The sequence below is a fragment of the Lissotriton vulgaris genome, chromosome 11 (genome assembly GCF_964263255.1).
Source record: "Lissotriton vulgaris chromosome 11, aLisVul1.2, whole genome shotgun sequence".
Taxonomy (NCBI): Eukaryota; Metazoa; Chordata; class Amphibia; order Caudata; family Salamandridae; genus Lissotriton; species Lissotriton vulgaris.
In genome coordinates this window covers 1,063,117,092-1,063,137,304 of record NC_141699.1, presented here as the reverse complement: position 1 = coordinate 1,063,137,304, position 20,213 = coordinate 1,063,117,092, and the positions used below count along the sequence as shown (strand labels likewise).

Sequence of the window (20,213 nt, the reverse complement as noted above, 5' to 3'; positions counted from 1 at the left end):
ATGCAGTGACATTCCTACCGCGGAGGGAGCGGATCAAGGGGGTGAGGTAAAGGTTAAAAAGAAGGGGTGACAGGGTAACATATACCCCTTGAACACCAAGTGAAAGGACACCACACAAGTTGTTATGAAAATAAAAGGATATTTATTTATAACAAGTCTACTCTGAACTCTTTATGAGTCAGGGAGCTAAGCACAATACAAAACTCTTAAGAAAATAATTTAAGTTGCACTATTTACACAAATGCCCGAGGGGCACGAAAAACCATATACACTAAAAGTGGAATGCGAAATACTAGCAGGTAAGTAACAAGATCCAGAGGCTTCAGGATCGCTAAGACTACACTACTGAACCCTAAGGTTAGGAGCAGGAGGCCTAGGGAGATCGGGTGCAGAGTGTGCACTTTCACGCGGGATGCGGGACAAAGTCTATGGATGCTAGCATTTGTAAAGTTACTGTTTCCGGACGAATCCGACTAGGTAGACTGAAAACGAAAAAGGATCTGGACACTTAGATAGTGAACCTACGTTGGAGCACCGAAATGCTCAGGTTACCTAGCCCAGGAGCTGCGGCTGCATAGGGTTCAAAAGATGTCGGGAATCCTCGTTGTAGTCTATGGAGCCTGAAAGAAGAAGTTGCTGGCAGGCGACCAGTGATGATGTTCGGAGTGATCCAAGCCTGGATCGATGATGGAGATGACCTGAAAGCAGAGGGGACTCAGTTCTTAATCACTAGCCAGTGATTGTGTGGGCACCAGGATGGCACCGGATGAAGTCACCTCGACCAGGTCAGTGGGCGACGCTGGACTCTGCTGTCCCTCGGACCAGGAGGCGTTGTCGGCGACCAGGCTGAAGGTGCGAGCTGTCCCACGAAGGTGTCTGCTGTCGGGGATGCTGGAACCAGAATTGGAGAAACAAGCCTTGGCAAAGGCAAGCCCACGCGGTGGATCAAGATGGCGTCTGAAGTGGATCAGGAGGGTCCGGGGTGCTCCTCTCTTGGAAGGGAGCAAGGGCCAGTCTGGAGCAACCAGACCAGCGGTGTAATCGTCGTGGTACGTCGTCAAGAGGGCCACAAGCCAACAGGCAAGTGACCGGACAACGCGGTGAGCAGCAAAGAACAGAAGGGCCCCACTTAGATCTCGTGGATGCTGGGGGGCTGGACTTCAGTGCTGGAGCTGCTCAGGGTTAGAGCTTCTCAAACCCCAAAGCACTCACTCGAGGATCCCTCGGCGGTCGTGCTGGTTAAGCTTCGTGCAGTTTTGGAAGATGGCCGGTCCCTCAGGTCTCGTCACACCCACGAATCTCAGCTGGGCTGATGATGCAGGTAGAGGTCAGAGATGCCAGGGAATGTGGGTCTCGTCGAGCTGGGCAGTCTTGATCCGGAGGATGGACTTACAGCAAACCGCGATGCTTAGATGGTGCCTGCGGGTGCAGGGTGGCTACTCCTTAGCCACAAGGGAGAGTCTTCAGAAAAAGTCAAGAGTTCCTTTCGTGGAAAGTAGTCAAGATTCATAATTATCTAATTTGGGAAGGGGGCATGCTTCTACCTTTATTCTAAGAAAAGGGGCTGGCACGCAACTAGGTCCTGCCCATGGGTGGGACCAGGAGGGGGTTGGTTACACCCCTCTCCCTTGTCCGGACTTTCCCCAGCTCAGGGGCTGGTGTGCCCCTGGAACTGGTTTAAGCCGGCATATGCACAGTGAGCACCGGGGTGCCACTTGCAGTCACCTTCCTCTCAGCCCTGCCTACCTGGGATACACAAAACCCTGTCTGGGATGGTGCTAGCACCGCCCCTGACAGGAAACCCTTTGTCCAAGCTCTCCTCGCTGGAAGGACTCCCAGCAGCAGGAGGTCAGACTTGTGTCTGTGGTGGCAGCATCCATTTTGTGATGCGGAGGCTCGAGTTAGCTTTAACCGGGGTTCACAGTCACATACATGTCGTGTCCCTCTAGAAGGGTGGAATGCTAACCCCGTCGCCAGAATTGGCGAGGGGTTAGTATTCCAATTCGTATGACACCTTACTCGACATGTTTTGATAAAGCGATACCAAAGTTGGCAAATAACCGCGAGGATTATAAGGCACTTAAGAGTATATGGTACGCGTTATCATGGAACTGCTATTAGGACTTGGTTCCGCAAGCTGCAAACGGGCTCAGCTCATGCCAGAGCACCATCTCACATAATTCCAAGCACTCTGCCTTCAGGATTGATAAGGCCTGCCATAGGAGTGACTGATAGGAATACATGTGTCCATTTTAGGGTTAGATATAGGAATACTATATCTAAAGCAAAGGGTGATTACACCACCTTGCCCCAGCTGTCGTGCAGCCAGCTGTCGTGCAGCCAGTTGTGTTGTGGCATAATACATGCTGCAGCCCCTGGTAGGCCCTGGGTGCACCTATGCCCTGGATACCTAAGGTATACTGTACAGGGACTGATAAGGTGGTCCAGTACCAATTGGTAAATGCACCTAAGGTACATAGAATCCATTTTACAGAGGGAGCAGTAGGCCTGGGGCCCTGAATAGCAGGGTCCCAGGTCAATTAAGTCGGAAAACCAGCAAAACACCAGGCAAAAAAGTTGGGGGCAACCATAGTCAGATATCCACCTTCCTACACTCCTCATCCAGACAGCGATACTAGACATGCAGCTTCTAAATTTCCGTTGAGTTGATATAATATCTTCCTCAATGGGAATGATTAGCTGAGTGTCATCCGCATAGGAGATGGTTTTGAACCCATAGCTTCTGATGATATCTGCCAAAGGTGTCACATAGGCATTTAACAGGGTCGGGCTCAGTACCGAGCCCTGCGGAACACCCCTATCTACACCTATTGTCTGAGATACAAATGACCCCAACTGGATACTCTGTGTACGTCCCGATAAAAAATTCTGGATCCACTCAAGAGCTTTATCCCTCACCCCGATCCCCCTCAATCTGTCCAGCAGCAACCGGTGTGAGATGGTATCAAAAGCTGCTGACAGATCGAGGAGGACGAGGATCACTGGAGTCCCTCTGTCTAGTGTCATTCTGATGGTGTCCGTCACTTCCAGCAGTGCAGCTTCCGTGCTATGAGATGCACGGAAGCCAGACTGAGAGGGATCTAAGAGGTGGTTTTGTTCCAGATAATGGGACAGCTGTTGATTTACCAGAGTTTCCAGAACCTTCGCACAACAGGGGAGGAGTGAAATAGGTCTATAGTTCTGCAGCTCAGACGGGTCCGCCGTCGCCGTCTTTAGGAGAGGCTGGACCCGCGCTCTTTTCCACTCATTTGGAAATATAGCTGTCTCCAACGCGATGTTATAAATATTGGAGAGTGCATCTGCTAATATAGGGCTGAGTATTGACATCACTGACAGTGGTACAGGGTCAGATGGCGAGCCCGACTTTACTTGGCTTAGTAGGGCTCCTACTTGCTCTCTGGTTTTGGGAGCAAATGAATCCAGCCTACAGGGAGAGGCAGCTGCCGGCCTGGATTCTTTGAGAGCGTTTCCCTCTCCTTGTTCCACCCTATCTGTATCAAAGGACTGATAGATCAGGTGGATCTTGTTGGTAAAGTGCCTAGCTAGGACTTCGCATAGTTCCTGTGTAGGGGGGGGGGGGGTGCAGCATTGTTCGCTTTCGGGTTGGTAAATTCCTTCAGTATCTTATACAAATCTCTGGATGAGTTCTTGGCCTCAGTAACTCGTGCACCCAGGTGTGTCCTCCTTGCTGTATTACAGCTGTTTAGGTAGCCTCTGCCTTTGAAAAGAGGTGGTAATGGGATGGAGCTGCATAAATGTATGGTATTCCACTTACTGATAATATATTCAGCTAGGTACTATTATGGAACTATCTAGAGTACTACAGAGATATGCACTGGGAGTACCAGAATATAAACAGATAACAGTATCATGCTCCTGTTAATTTTAAAATGTTGTCTCAAAAAGCCGTATTAACAGTGTAAATGATGCTATTGATAGGTATTTTATTAACTACTGATCGCATTATATTGCATTTAGAGGTGCACTTTCCAATCATAGCAATGATATGTTGTTTGTGGTAAAACAAAACAGAGCAAACACATATAAAAAACTCTACAAACCTTTAAAAAACGGTATCCTCCAACTGAGCCAATCATAGGAGGGATGTTGCTTTTCACCATGATACAAGAGAGCAACTCAAAATCTATATTTATTCCCCCTTTGATTGTTTCCTTTTTTGTTTCAGATTTTGCACACAAATGTTACTGTTTCGTTCTTGTTGGTGAAGGCGGTCGTTCCTCACATGCAGAAGGTTGGGTAAGACTTACAAGATCGGGGAATGAAGAAATGAAGGGCCTTATTTAGAGTTTGGTGAATGGTACACAAACGGAGTGAATATCCTGTCCTCAGTATTGCAAGTACTGAAGGCTATAATTTACTTGTAAAATGGCAGACAGAATATATGCCATGTTTTTAAAGGAGTATCCCATTATAAATAGGCCCAAGATCTGTTAATATGTGTGAAAATGATGCCATAATATGTTGCTCAGTGGTGGAGGATATTTTCATACTGCATAGTTAGAGGTAGTCGGAGTCAATTTTAATTCTGACTGATCAGTTCGATAGGAAGGGTATGAGATTATGTAGAAAACATTCTACTACATTTCCACAAATCATGCTTACTTGGATAGCCTACTGATTATCCTAGAGGACAACAGGACTTACTGATTAGGGACGCTTTAGATGAAGAATGCAACATTCAAACGACCCTAGCCAAGAAGCAGTCCTTCTCTGGAGCACTCATCCACTTAAAAATGCATTCCTGTTAAAATAAGAGCTCACCTACTCTCCATTTTTTCAGGAACTAATATAACACATCTTTTTGGCATGCACTTATAACAGTAAAACCTCTTGACTCTCTCCTGAATTGAACACTACGCACATATTAAAGGTTATCAATGGGATAAAGTCCTCCCTGTAGTAAATTATAAGGATATTGCAAGTCACCGAGGAGTTCCATGAACATATGGAGGAGCAATGCTATTAGGAAATGTACCTTTGTAAGGTTAAAGTCCTCTGGGGTCACCTACAATATCCTTAAAACTTGCAGCCCGTCCCGACGTTATCCGGGAGCAATTAGGCTTCAGGGCCCCCGCCCGCCCGACGTTGTCCGTGGATCCCCCGGAGCCTTCCTCCATATATTACAGTATTATACCTCTATGTTTACTTTGTACTCTTTTGTAACCTGCACACGTAAATTTTTCCTCCTGTAATGCACCGTTTGGATCACTTTTTTAATGCTCCGTTTGCTTCCTCTTGCTACTGCACACGCCACTTTTTCCTCCTATACCTCTATGTTTACTTTCTACGCTTTTGTAACCTGTACACGTAACGTTTTCCTCCTGTAATGCACCGTTTGGCTCACTTTTTTAATGCTCCGTTTGCTTCCTCTTGCTACCTGCACACGTCACTTTTTCCTCCAATACCTCTATGTTTACTTTCTACGCTTTTGTAACCTGCACACATAACTTTTTCCTCCTGTAATGCACCGTTTGGCTCACTTTTGAAATGCTCCGTTTGCTTCCTCTTGCTCACGATGTACACTTTTGTAACCTGCACACGTAACTTTTTCCTCCTGTAATGCACCGTTTGGCTCACTTTTGTAATGCTCTGTTTGCTTCCTCTGGCTCACGATTTTCATTTTTGCTTCATTTTTCCGCCGCTCACCGCTCCTAAATAAAATAAATAAATAACCTACCTCATCCGCCGCTCACCGCTCCTCCCCGCCTATCCGCTGCTCCTCACCGCCTGTCCGCCGCTCCTCCTGCGCCATGTCCGCCGGTCCTCCTCGCGCTCCTGGACGCCGCTCCTCCCCGCGCTCCTCACGTCAGGCACGCGCGTCGCGGCCAGCGCTTCTTCCAAGGGACTACTTTTTTTCGGTAAATTTTTTAAATAACGTATATTTATTACGTTTATATAGCCTATGTCCATCTGCACACCCTGACGATTACAACGATGTATCGGGTGTGTGGATTGGCGCTGTGGTTCCTGAGTTTACCCGCCTCAAAGGTTCAAAGTTCTTCCTTTATAATAGTACTAGCAGCCCGCCCCAGCGTTGCCTGGGGCAGAAAGGGGCTGGGGGCAGTACACTCGCTCCCGCCCGACCCCCTCCCGTACCAACTCCCTCCCGCCCCGACTCACTCGCGCCCCCTCCCGCCCAGACTTACTCGCGCCCCCCTCCCGCCCAGACTCAGGTTTCAGGTTTCAAGTCTTTATTTCGATTTGATAAATCATAAAAGACACATTGTAACACACTTTAAAAGATATAAGTTAAATAGTTTTACAAAAACTAGACCATGTACAGATATGTTTGTTATTAATTAAAATCTCACTACAACGACAGCTAAATTCAGATATATAAAAAGAGCAATACATCACTGGACAAGGGCTACATTCAAATAAACTAGGCTAAGGTAAACCATACAGTACTAACCAAGCCAAAATAAATTATTTAAAGAAGAATTTAAAAAGATATTAAACATCTTAGATAAGAAACCTGATACGGTCATGAAAATTGACAATTACATTACAAACAATGACATTTAATAAAACACCATTCCATATATAAAGTGCAAGAAGTGCAGTCGTATGTTTTACAGTGGAAAAAGTGTGCAGCCTTATGGATGGATATTAGAGGGCTCTATCAAACTTGTCAGATGTTTTGACCTAATAATCCAAGCCCACCCCAGATATTTGGCTAGACTCACTACAAACACCTCAGAGGTGTTAGTCTTTAGCGCCCAAATGGCCTCTGCAGATTTTCTAAAAGGTAGACGCTGGAACAGCGGTTTTAGCCATTTGGTTCGCGGCGCCAGGTAGCTAGGGCAGGCAAATAGAAAGTGGCCCTCTGATTCCTTCTGCCCCGAGCAGCCTATGCAGAGATCTGAAACACCAGTGGACCATTTATTTATAAAGGTGTTCAACGGCAAAGCTCCTACCCGGATCTGGTGGTAGAGTTTCTTGTCCAGCGGTTTGGTGATGACGTCCCAGTAGAGCTCACGGGACGGGTCCAACATAAAGGTGAGGAACCTACCCGTGAGGCTGGTAGAGCTGGAGACTGAAACTCGTATTTGACGGAGCGAAGCACAATACAATGCTTTAAACTCTTGTTTAGAGGGAAAGGCACTAGTTGAGGGAGCTATCCAAAGTTGTTCTAACCCCATATCCACCAAGATGGTTTTTACCGCTTGGAGCCAAGGAATTTTCCCAGAACCTCCAATTGACCTGACTTCTGCTAATTCTTTCGCAAATAAGGACAGGTCAGGGGAGGTCCATAATCGCCTCCAAAGGGCCACCAATCTGAATCTGGCCATCTCATTGATCGGAGGACATCCCAGATCCAAGCAAAGAGGAATGGATGGAGACGACTGTGGTAGACCTACCAGGTTCCGTAGGAACTTACATTGGGTTTTAAACAGATTTAAGAGGTCCATATAACCCCAGAGATCTGCGCCATATAAGATTGCAGTGCTAATTTTGGCGTCATAGATCTTTAGAGCTGGGGTAACCCGCTTGGTGATGGATCTCTTTTGCTCCTTTATTAAACAGCCAGTTAGCCGTGCAAGCTTGAGATGTTGTGCGCCGACTTGATCTTTCCATCTCAGACGGCTGTCTAGGGTAACACCCAGGTAAGTCATAGTCTCAACTTGCTCAAGGTTGACTCCACTCAAGCTTACAGAGCTCCGGACAGGGTGGTTTCTCGTGAAAACCATGAACTTTGTTTTGCCCACATTCACCGTAAGATTGTTTATGGCACAGAACTCCTCAAGGCGGTCCAGCGCCCGCTGTAAACCGCTACGCGTTCTAGAGAGGAGTAAGGTGTCATCGGCAAAGATGAGCATTGGGAACCTTGTCCCGGCCAGCATTGGGGCATCAGTGGGGGTATCCGAGAAAAATTTCACCACTTGATCAATGAACAAGAGGAAGAGTGTTGGTGCCAGGACACACCCCTGACGGACACCTCTAGTTACGGGAAATGATTCCGTCACTTGTCCCTGGCCTCCCCACCTCACCCTCTCATAATTATCCTCGTGGAGTTTAATTATTAGGTCAAGTAGCTCCGTTGGTATTCCCAGATTTCTCATAACTCCCCACAATTTGTCCCTTGGCACAAGATCGAAGGCGGACTTCAGATCGATAAATGCTGCAAAGATGGTACCACCACCGAGCAAGACCACTTTCCAGTAGATCAGACAAAGTCTGAACACCTGGTCGATGGTGCTTATGCCCGATCTGAAGCCCGCCTGCATGGGAGATAATATGCCCTCAGATTCGGTCCAGCCCTGAACCCTTCCCAGGACCATACGCGCGATGATTTTTTGTATGGAGTCGATGAGACTAATCGGGCGGTAGTTCCCCGGGTTAGACCTGTCGCCTTTTTTAAATATTGGTATTATCTCGGCCCTCTTCCAAGATTTTGGAATTCTTGCTCCTTTAGCTAATGAGTTAGCAATCTTGGTTATATAGGGCAGCCACAAGGCGGGGTTTGCTTTGAACAGATCAGCAGGGATGAGGTCCATACCAGGTGCTTTCCCTCGCAAGGTCAAGCCTAGTGCGAGCTCAACCTCTGATTCTGAAAAGATGAGTTTCTCCCCGTAGTTATGTAACGAGGGTGCCTCTCCCAAGGTTTGTAGGGGTTTAGGGTTTTCAACACTAAATTGGGCTGAATAAAAGGTTACCCACTCTTCTGGAGGTACATGGTTTGCGGGGGTACGCAAATCAGAATCCTTCCCCCACTTGACTAGATCCCAGAACTTTGTCGGATTATTCGAAGTGGAAGCATCCAAGAGATCCGACCAGTACTTGTCCTCCCACTCCCGTTTGGCTTCCCACTGAATTTTCCTGTATTGCAGCCTAGCTGCTTTAACTGTACCCATATCTCGGGATTTAATAGCTTTAATAAGATGTGTATGGGCCTCCCTGCATTTTTTGTTATACCATTTCTGGTGGTGGGGGTTAACTTTGGTGGGACCATTCCGACATGGGAGAGAGAGTAGGGACTTTAACTGGTCGAAACAGCGAATATGGAGATTAATAACATTATTAGCCATTTCCGGACTACCCCCCAGCAAATCATTTTTCAACATTTCATTAAACACATTTTTGACCACAGTGTTAACATTATCCCATAAGGTTTCGTCCTCCACAATCCTGGGCCATTTTAGCCTCCTCCTATTGTTAGTTATCAAGACATCCCATGTCCGTGAAGTGCTAGGCTCCTCCAGTCTCTTTATGCCTGGCAATTTTAGTTGGAGTGACAGAGGGTTATGGTCACTTTCTGGGCGCAGTATTACTTCCATGTCTACTAGTAGGGGCCAATATTGAAATTTTAACAGAATATAGTCAATACGGCTTCGCCTTAGGCCGTTATCAAAGGTACAATTGGCTCCTTTATCCGATCTTGTGCGGCCGTTGCTAGCCCGAAATCCCCGATTTAAGCAAAGAGCCATCCAGTTCACTGCCGCCTCGGTCGCATTGACAGGTTTATCAACCATCAGGTCAGGGATGTCCCAAGCAACGTCCTCAGCTGAACCCCAACTGTCCCCTAAGTCATACAGTGGCTCAAAGGTACAGTTTAAATCACCTGCTAAAAGGATGACATTTCCACTACCCATTTCAGCAAGCTTATGGTCTAATACATTCAACAAGGAAGGGCTGTGGCCGCCAGGTAGGCCTCGGGCATATATATTAAACATGATCAGATCCCGATGTCTGGCCTTGCTCAACTTGATTATAAGGAGATCCGGGTTCTGTACAGGTAGCTCTGTGGGGTGGAATCCCAATGACTGCTTTACCCAGATCAGTAAACCCCCTGATGCACGCCCTTTGCCCCCTCTGATCGCAGGTTTGAAGAAATTAACATAGCCCAACCTAAAGGTTGGATCGGGTGCCCAGGTTTCCTGGAGTAGGATGATGTCAAATTTGTCCACAAACTCCATCCAGTCTTCGGAGAGCATGCGAGCCTTAATCCCAGCAATATTCCAGGATAGTATGTTTAGATTTTCTAAGGCAGAAACCACAGGGGGGGGGTAACAGAACTGGAGCTGCAGGAAATACCTGATCACCCCCACTACCCCTCCTATTCTCCATGATCCTAAAGTTATCCGTGGAGTCCCCACACTTCGTAGCCTCTGTTTCATCTTTGGATGCTAATATAATGGTCTCCGTTGTGGCTAAATCCCCCATAATTTCGTCTATATTATGCATAGATTGTGGGGTCTCCCTATTCCACCTCACCGACTCATGGCCAACAAATTCAACAGGGATGGTCAGACAAGATGATATATGATGTCAATCTATGGCCTCGAGATCAGATAGGGGACCAAAGTGGTTGAAGAGAAATGGACGTTGCTGGGCTTGAGGTGTCATTTCCAAAGGATATCTCTTAGCTGGTGGTTGTCCAAAATTGGGGCTTGGTCAAATAAAACTTTGTCTATGTGGATAGAAATATGATAGGCCCAATGTTTGGACATCCCCCTGTCTAGCAAACCTAGCTTCTCTTCGAATAGTGTCCACCACCCATGGATCCTTAAACGAAGTTAGGATACAATCTCCCTCCAGATCCTTGGTGCCATGACCCACCCAGTCTACTCTCCTTACAAAAAGTATTTCAGTTGGTGAGGAGGGGGGTAAGGGTCGGTTTTTATTTAGCCAAAAGATCACCTTATTACGAAGGTCCCCATACGACTCCTTGCTACCGGGTTTTAAGGGAGCAACACCAGTTAATACTATTGTATAACGTGTTGCCTCCATGGGGAGATCAGCGCGTGGGGTAGTATGCCTAGTGTGTTTCTCCACCCTTGGGTTAGTATTACTGCGCTGGCTAGCTATATCTCCGTGAGATGGAAGTCGGGAGGGAGTGGGATTGGGTTTTACCTGTGGGGGTGGCCTAGTGCTTTGGGGTCTAACAAAGTTATGTTTGTCAGTAGCCTTCGTCTTAGAGGCATGTGGTAGGGAACTCGCGGTTGTCTTGGTAGATGTGGTTTTTGGCTTTCCCCCCCCTGTAGGCCTATTGGTATCTGCCCCTGTTGATTTGATGTTAGTGGCGTTACTAGTGGGAATCTTGTTTGCACTTGATGTCTTTGGGGCTATCTGTGTGTTAATGGCTCCCACAGAGCTGGTGCCGGTTAGTTTTTGTAACATGGCCAGGTTTGTATTCACTACAGCCTCCAGTGTGTCTATTTTTGAGGTCTTTAACCTAGTCCGTTCCAAGACGGGTAGTAGAAGAGTTTTAATCATAGCTTCCATTTTTACTAGCAAAATCTCATCACTATTAAGGCACATTGGACAGGGGTTGGAAGAGCCCAAAGAAGTGAGAGAAGGGCACAAGACATTAGGGAATTGGGGGCATTAAGAGGTGAGTGACTGGATTTCTGACTAGGTTCAGATTCCACACTAACCTGCGATTCATTCCCCATACTAACTTGGGAGTCGTCTAGGTTGTATGCATCTTCATCCAGTAGACGAACAGGAGGACTCTCCCCCACGCTATCTAGATGAACAATTGCCTCTGTGGTAATGGAGTGTATACAATTGAATGCTGCGTGTGCTACGGGGCTGGTGGTAGTAGCTAGTCCGCCCAGCGAGGAGCGCTTACAGCTAACAAGATCGAGCGAGAGTCTTTTTTCCACCATCGCAATTTCTTTTTCCAATATCCCCGTGGCTTGTGTAATAAAAGCGTCCAGCGGGCCCGAAACAACTCCCTTGGTTGTTTGGATTTGGACTGTGCGTTCTTTGCCTGATCTTAGGGGCATGGTAGGATCTAGGTTGGGCCAGCTACAACAACGTGGGTACTACCTTACTGATCCCTGAAATATTTCGGTGGTTTACAGAGCCTCACAGTCAATTAATATTTCTTGTGTCCATACCCACAATACCAAGGGGTTTTAAGACTGTGTAGACCGACTACCTTAGGTGCATCCGAACCGGCCAGGGGGGGTGGGCCTGGGCCGGACTCTGCCGTACTCGAACGGCCTCAAACGGCCCGCTCTTAGCCCGGTCTTCGCCCCGAGCTGCGTCCCGCGCTGATGGAAGGCCGTTCCTATATGTAGTAAATGAGTGTTATGGGCGGTGGGCGGGCCAACAGGGAGAGCGGACCGGAAGCTGTCACTCGGTCACGCAGGGACTCCTGGGTAATGGAGTCCCTGCAACGCTCGCAGCCCTGCTGCAGCCCTCAGCCCAAGTCCTGCTCAGTTCTGCTCCCAGTAAAGTTCAAAACTTCAGCCCCACTCGGTTATCAGCGATGCGGCACCCGCGGAGCGGGTGCGGCGAGGTCCGGGTGCAGGTCAAGGTGTGCTCACGATGAGGTAAGCGCCTCCAGGCAACTGCGCTTCGTTAAGGAATGGTGTCCCAAGGATACAGAGGAGACAGGAGTTTAAAAAGCCCTCCAGTGGGCGGTGGGCGGGCCAACAGGGAGAGCGGACCGGAAGCTGTCACTCGGTCACGCAGGGACTCCTGGGTAATGGAGTCCCTGCAACGCTCGCAGCCCTGCTGCAGCCCTCAGCCCAAGTCCTGCTCAGTTCTGCTCCCAGTAAAGTTCAAAACTTCAGCCCCACTCGGTTATCAGCGATGCGGCACCCGCGGAGCGGGTGCGGCGAGGTCCGGGTGCAGGTCAAGGTGTGCTCACGATGAGGTAAGCGCCTCCAGGCAACTGCGCTTCGTTAAGGAATGGTGTCCCCGCCCAGACTCACTAGCGCCAGATGTATTACAAACGTAATACATCTGGCCCCTAATCTCTTATATAGAAAAGTTTAAAGCATTTCCCTTAAGTACATGGGATGAGATGCCTTTGTTTCCCACCCATTGCATGTAGGTGTAGGCTCCCAATAGCTCCCAGTCAGGATACTCCAACCAAAAGAGGCCTAATGGCCCCTCAACTGCGGCCTTTGTATGGGCCCAGCTTGCGCCTGATAAACCCCCCCCCCCCGCACCTTGTTGCTCCAAACAAAAGTAGACATCCTGCATGCACTGCTGAAATGCCCCCTGTCAGGAAATGACACCCAGAGGAGGTCAGAATATTTCTGGAAAGTAGGAAAGGAATGTGGCACTCTGCTGAAAGCGGCCATCTTTGCAGCAGTGTAGACAGTGTCTACCTTCTGAAAGAAGTGGGTAGACAGCGCCTACCCACGTGTACACTCGGCTCGAACCCTGGTATATAATGATGCCTGGGTTCTGTTTGTACCCTCTCCTCCTTCCCATTGCTGCAGCACCTCTGGTTGGCAATGATGCCATGAAATACACATCCTCACGAACACATGAAAATACAGCCGCTGTTTGTGTGGACTGAATCCTTGAGATGGTTTGATTGAAATCCGGACTCGTACGGTTTCGGCTCGGCAGCTGAAGCATCTGCTCTTTTATTTCAGCAGCCCCAGTCCAGCGAAGTCAACGTCACCTGTGCCTGCGTCTGAGCCAACTGGTTTACTGAGCCTGAGGTGAGCGTGGGTTTATCCTGGTGTTTGCTGTGTCTACCTGCATTGCTCCTGCTACACAAACCATATGTTATTTACTGACTCGTCCTCCCATTTATTTATTTTCTCCGCCTGAAATGTAGCAGTGGCTTATTGACTTTTCTGAAGTGGACCCGCAGGAATGGCCGTCCAATCTGTCACGGCTCAGTACCCCTGCAGGAAAGCGCGGGCTTTATTTCTCAAATATCATCCACTCCACGCTTCTGTCCTTTGCAACAAAACCCTATTTTCCAAATCACCGAATGACAGCGCGAGAGGCCAGGTACACGGGCAGCCGCGTGTCACGAGGAAAAGTAACGGGAGAAGCCTGTCAGGCCTGCATTGCAAATCTGAAACATGTTAGCATAATGCCTCGCGCTCCCGTGCTTAAAAGATAAGTCTCCTTCTGAAATTGAATAAACTAACATATCATTAGAGTAGTCACTTGTAACAGAAGCGATATGCAACGCGGGCATCAAGCTGGAACACAAATAACGCACACGGGAGATTACTGACTGCATTTCTTATTCGGGGAGATTGGTCGCGTTCCCTTCTACCGAGGAGATTGCCGCCCCCATTATTACGTATTTAGGAAAACCCCCGCCCAGACACACTCGCGCCCCCCCTCCCGCCCCGACATTTTCATTTACTGCTGCCTCCTTACCTGTGCCGCCTCCTCACTGCACAGCCGCTCGTCACTGCACCGCCCTCCTCCTTGTCGTCATCACGCACGTAGCGTCGTGCCCAGCGCTAGGTCCCGGCCGGCGCTACTTTCAGGGGACTACTTTGTTTACAAAGGAAAATTTTTTACATTTACTTTTTTTTTCTAATTTATATAGCCTATGTCCATCTACACACCCTGACATTTTCATAGATGTATCGGGTGTGTAGATTGGCGCTGTGGTTCCCGAGTTTACCTGGCCAAAAGGTGCAAGTTCTCTCTTTATAATAGTAGTATAGATTATAGATATAGATGTACTTTTACTCCTTCTAATACATGGTCACACCCACCCCACAAAACCACCTAAAACCTTAGTGCGTTGCTCTTTCATCTAAAAGAGACAGTATGATTGTTGTATGAATAACACAAAGAAAATCTGTAGTGTAAAAATAAATGAACCAACATTCAGTTAGTCATATGTTGCAAAAGATATCAGAACCATTTTAATACAAGTCAAATGACCACAGCGCTATTCCATAAAATATGTAAAAACTTGCAGAAATATTCTCTGTCCAGTCCCGTAGGTGCATAAAATATATATGTTGCCATAAATATCTAATTTTTTCCGATCAGTGTTTATTTTAGAAAAACAGATTAGAAGGAAAACCAAATTTATTTTTAATTGTTAGAAATGCAGCTTTTATTGTGCTCTTTGATGTGCCATGCTCCTGGGCTGAGGCATTATAATGTCACAACTTAACTGTAATAACTTATTGTAATTGATCTGCTACACCATTGCTTTATTATAAGTGTCTAGAGAGGTCAAAACTCGAATGAAATTAAAACATTAGAGATGGGATATATACAGGGATTGCAGGATAAAATTATGCATAATCTAATGCATCCTGACGCTATGTAGTTTCCCAGCCAATATATTTCATGATGGTATATCGTTGGCTTGTGATACGTAATGAAAAGTTTCTTAGCTATCGTAACGGAAAGTTTCAATTCTATTAAGGACTCGGAGGCGAGGATTATGCTGTCTCTCTTCACTTTATTAAACAGGAGCCATTTAGAACAACTGACTATATTTCCCGTGAACCCTAGGGAAATCTGTAGTCAAACAAATAATGTCATATCTGTGACAGTCCTGGGTCCTCCAATCAGGATACTCCAGAGTCCACATAGTCTGCCCTCACTGGCCCTTCCTCCTCTTTCTTTGCACAAAGTCAGCCGGTAACTCTTCATGCGTCTTGTTTACTCACATTCGAACCTACGAGGACAAAGGGATCATCAATTCACAGAAGGAGTCTGATCAAACCAGTCATCATACAATGCGGCAGACATAACTTAGAAACTATGGCTCAATGGTCAGAACAGTTTAGGATTCGATTTACAACAACAAGCCAGCAATAACAGCAACATTGGCATTGAAGAATGTCGAAGGAGCTACACCCTCCATGGAAAACAGAATTCAAACTGATTTACTTACTGTAGTACAGGGTGGGACATCCTCTAGCGATCCCTAGGGCGGGATAATCCTTGCCTCCGAGTCCTTAATAGAATTGAAACTTTCTGTTACGATAGCTAGGAAATATTTAATTCTATCTCAGGACTGGAGGTGAATATTATGCTCGTTCAAAGCTTGCTCACCACAAGGTGAGCAATGTCCAGCACAGGCTTGAAGTAGAACCTCTTAAAGTTGGACCCAAGGACCAATCTGCCGCTCTCAGGATATCGTCCAAGCGGGTGCCCAAGCCAAATGCCTTTGAGGCCATTGCGCCTCGAGCTGAGTGGGCTCCGAAATCTTTGAGACTTATGCCTGCTTCCTGCATAACCCACCGGGCTACGGTAGGAGAGGAGACAGCCTTGAAAGGTTTGCGGAGAGCAATGAGAAGTTGGCGTTCCCCTGGAGCCATGAATTCCTCTGCCATCTCTTCATAAGCTTTTAAGCAGCGGACCACGCACAACATGGGAGAGTCTGGGAACTCTGGGTAAGAGATCACTCTGGTATGACACTTAGTCCGTCTATGTAGGAATGTAACTCCAGATGGTGTAAACATCATGGAGGTGATGTCCAGAGCTCAAACATCGGACACACTTTGACAAGAAATCAGACAATGTAACATCACCAGCTTGGCAGAGAGCTCTTTCCTTGACAAAAAAGGATTAGGTTGCCAGGATAAAAACAAGTTAAGGACCTGGTTCAGTCCTATAAAGCGGAATACTGTGTTTCTGGGGGCAAGGAAAGCCTAATACCCCGGAGAAGTTTGCAGACAAGAGGATGCTCCCTGATAGGGGCATTATTACGCGACAAATGTCCGGCTGACATAGCCGAACGAAAAGTATTGATAGACTTGTAGGCGAGGCAGCTAGAGGCTAAATGGGCCAAAATATTCAGAATGTAAACCACATTTGCGCCTCAGGGATTGATACTCCGTCGCATACACCAACGGGAGCATCTGCGGCAAACGGATCTGTAGCGGTTGACTGTACTGTCTGCCCACGCTTTGGACATGAGTTCCTTCGCTTTTGCCTAAAGTCCCAGGGATTCCCAGTGTCTCCGGTAATCCGCTACATGTCGTAACAAGTTCAGCAGAACTCGAAGATGAGGAATTCGGTCGGGGTTCAGAAGAAGATTCTGAAACAGGGGGAGTAGGATTGGAAAATCCCAGGAAAGTTCCAGAAGAACTGGAAGCCATACTTGAGATCTCCAAAGGGGGGAGAGAATCACCAGTTCCGCCTTTTGCCTCCTAACCTGCGCCGTGATTTGAGTGATCATCGCAAAGGGGGGAAATGCATACCCCCTTTCCAGGCTCCATTCCTAAAGAAAGGCATCCATAGCCACTGTCAATGGATCCGGTCTCCAGATGTAAAAACGAGGGAGTTGGTGATCGAGCCTCGAGGCAAACAGGTCTATTGAAAAGGGTACACAACGGTCGTTCAACCTCTGAAAAACGTCCGGGTCCAGCTTCCACAGACTTGAATCCGTGAAGTGGCGGGATTGAAAATCTGCTACCAGATTCTCCCGTCCAGGGAGGCACTCCGCCGTCAACGACATGTGGTGGTCCAGACAGTATTGCCAAAAGCCGGCGGCCATATCGGAGAGGGCTTTGGATCTCTTTCCTCCCAAATGGTTGATATAGCGGTCAGCTGAAATGTTGTCCATCTTTAGAAGGACTGAGGAGTGAATGCACTCTCTTGTCCAGCAGTGCACTGCAAAGGAGCCTGCCAGAAGTTCCAGACAGTTGATATGTACAAATGGGGGTGGGGTCACACACTACTCACACACCGGCGGTGTCGCCCCTAAGGACTCTGGTCAATGTAGTAACGTGTTCGCGATGCATCATCTTTCGATCTTCTGCTATCCTTGCTGTCTTCGCCATCCCTGGACACGTGTTTCGGGGTATCACCCCTCGTCAGCAGGGATAGACCGTGTTCTGGGGTTGACGATGGCTGCCAACATCTGCCAGGTATAGTACCACTCTGGCGCGTAGGTGCAGGATCCCAGGCTCGTCAGCTCACGGCTCAAGGGAGCTTAAAGTTACAAATGGGGGTGGGGTCGCACACTACTCACACACCGGCGGTGTCGCCCCTAAGGACTCTGGTCAATGTAGTAACATGTTCGCCGTGCATCATCTTTCGATCTTCTGCTATCCTCGCTGTCTTCACCATCCCTGGACACGTGTTTCGGGGTATCACCCCTCGTCAACAGGGATAGGCCGTATTCTGGGGTTGCCGATGGCTGCCAATATCTGCCAGGTATAGTACCACTCCGGCACGTAGGTGCGGGATCCCAGGCTCGTCAGCCCGTGGCTCAAGGGAGCTTAAAGTTACAAATGGGGGTGGGGTCACACACTACTCACACACCGGCGGTGTCACCCCTAAGGACTCTGGTCAATGTAGTAACGTGTTTGCGATGCATCATCTTTCGATCTTCTGCTATCCTCGCTGTCTTCCCCATCCCTGGACACGTGTTTCGGGGTATCACCCCTCGTCAGCAGGGATAGGCTGTGTTCTGGGGTTGCCAATGGCTGCCAATAACTGCCAGGTATAGTACCACTCCGGCGCGTAGGTGCGGGATCCCAGGCTCGTCAGCCCGCGGCTCAAGGGAGCTTAAAGTTACAAATGGGGGTGGGGGTGGCACACTACTCACACACCGGCGGTGTCGCCCCTAAGGACTCTGGTCAATGTAGTAACGTGTTCGCGATGCATCATCTTTCGATCTTCTGCTATCCTCGCTGTCTTCGCCATCCCTGGGCCCGTGTTTCGGGGTATCACCCCTCGTCAGCAGGGATAGGCCGTGTTCTGGGGTTGCCGATGGCTGCCAATATCTGCCAGGTATAGTACCACTCCGGCGCGTAGGTGCGGGATCCCAGGCTCGTCAGCCCGCGGCTCAAGGGAGCTTAAAGTTACAAATGGGGGTGGGGGTCGCACACTACTCACACACCGGCAGTGTCGCCCCTAAGGACTCTGGTCAATGTAGTAACGTGTTTGCAATGCATCATCTTTGGATCTTCTGCTATCCTTGCTGTCTTCGCCATCCCTGGACACGTGTTTCGGGGTATCACCCCTCGTCAGCAGGGATAGGCCGTGTTCTGGGGTTGACGATGGCTGCCAACATCTGCCAGGTATAGTACCATTCCGGCGCGTAGGTGCGGGATCCCAGGCTCGTCAGCTCACGGCTCAAGGGAGCTTAAAGTTACAAATGGGGGTGGGGTCGCACACTACTCACACACCAGCGGTGTCGCCCCTAAGGACTCTGGTCAATGTAGTAACATGTTCGCCGTGCATCATCTTTGATCTTCTGCTATCCTCGCTGTCTTCGCCATCCCTGGACACGTGTTTCGGGGTATCACCCCTCGTCAGCAGGGATAGGCCGTATTCTGGGGTTGCCGATGGCTGCCAATATCTGCCAGGTATAGTACCACTCCGGCGATGAGCGAAGACAGCGAAGGTAGCAGAAGATCGAAAGATGATGCATCGCGAACACTTTACTACATTGACCAGAGTCCTTAGAGTCGACACCGCCGGTGTGTGAGTAGTGTGCGACCCCACCCCCATTTGTAACTGTTGATATGTAATTTGTGTTCGTCTGGAGACCACAAACCTCCCTTAGAAAAATCGCTGCACCTGGCTCCCGAACCAACTGTGCTGGCGTCTGACTCTATGACTAAGTATGGAGCCAAACCAAAGATTGCCTGACCGTTCCAGGCTTCCATGTGCTGTAGCCACCATCGAATCTCTTCCTGGGCTTCTTCGGAAAGGACCACCTTGTGGAAGTAGGGACACACTTTTCGCAGATGGAGTGCTTTTAGCCGTTGCAAAGCGCGATAATGTTGAGGTCCCAGGAAAGGCGCTTGGATAGAGGCTGAGAGTAGTCCCACTATCCGAGCGAGATCCCTGAGGGATACCTGGCTCCTGGGGAGAGACCGCCTTAATTTGTGGCGGATCTTTGAGATCTTCCTTGCTGGGAGGTCGAGAGTGGAGGACCTTGAATCAATCATGAATCCTAGAAACGTCAGACATTATGACGGGGAGAGCATTAACTTTGTTTCGTTGATGACAAACCCCGAATTCTGGAGGAAGTTTACTGTCATATGAAGTTGATGCTGAAGTTGGAGTGGACACGCATTCATCAGGAGAAGATCGTTGAGATAGACATTTATTTGTGTGCCCTGAGCTCTCAACCACTCCAGCACTGGCTTGAGGACCTTGGTGAAACACCAAGGGGGCGACAACAGCCCGAATGGGAGTGAGGCAAACTCATAAGTCTGACCTTGCCAAACAAACTGAAGAAACCTCCGGTGGGGGAGACAAATCTGAATGACCAGGTAAGCGTCCTTCAGATCCAGAAAAACATCCAGTCGGAAGGCCGTAAAACATCCCTGAGAAGATGGATGCCTTCCATCTTGAAGTGGCGATAGATCAACCACTCGTTGAATTTACTCAGATTGATAACGGGACGCTTGCCACGTATGTCTTGTCCACCAGAAATAAATTGCTGACAAAACCCCTAGGGTGAAGTGAAGATGGAAGCCCTGAATGGTTTGTTAAACCCACGGGTCCCTTGTAACAGAAGT

The 20,213-nt window shown here is 48.3% G+C and overlaps 1 protein-coding gene across 1 annotated transcript in view; it reads left to right on the top strand.

Annotated features, from left to right (window-relative positions):
• The window catches only part of LOC147684076 (dehydrogenase/reductase SDR family member 4-like), a 331,848-nt gene that overhangs the window by 201,200 nt on the left and 110,435 nt on the right, over positions 1 to 20,213 (top strand). Inside the window, exon 6 of the mRNA XM_086942598.1 lies at positions 4,208 to 4,278. Coding sequence (XP_086798724.1) covers positions 4,208 to 4,278 — 71 coding nt within the window. The remainder of the gene's footprint in view (positions 1 to 4,207; positions 4,279 to 20,213) is intronic.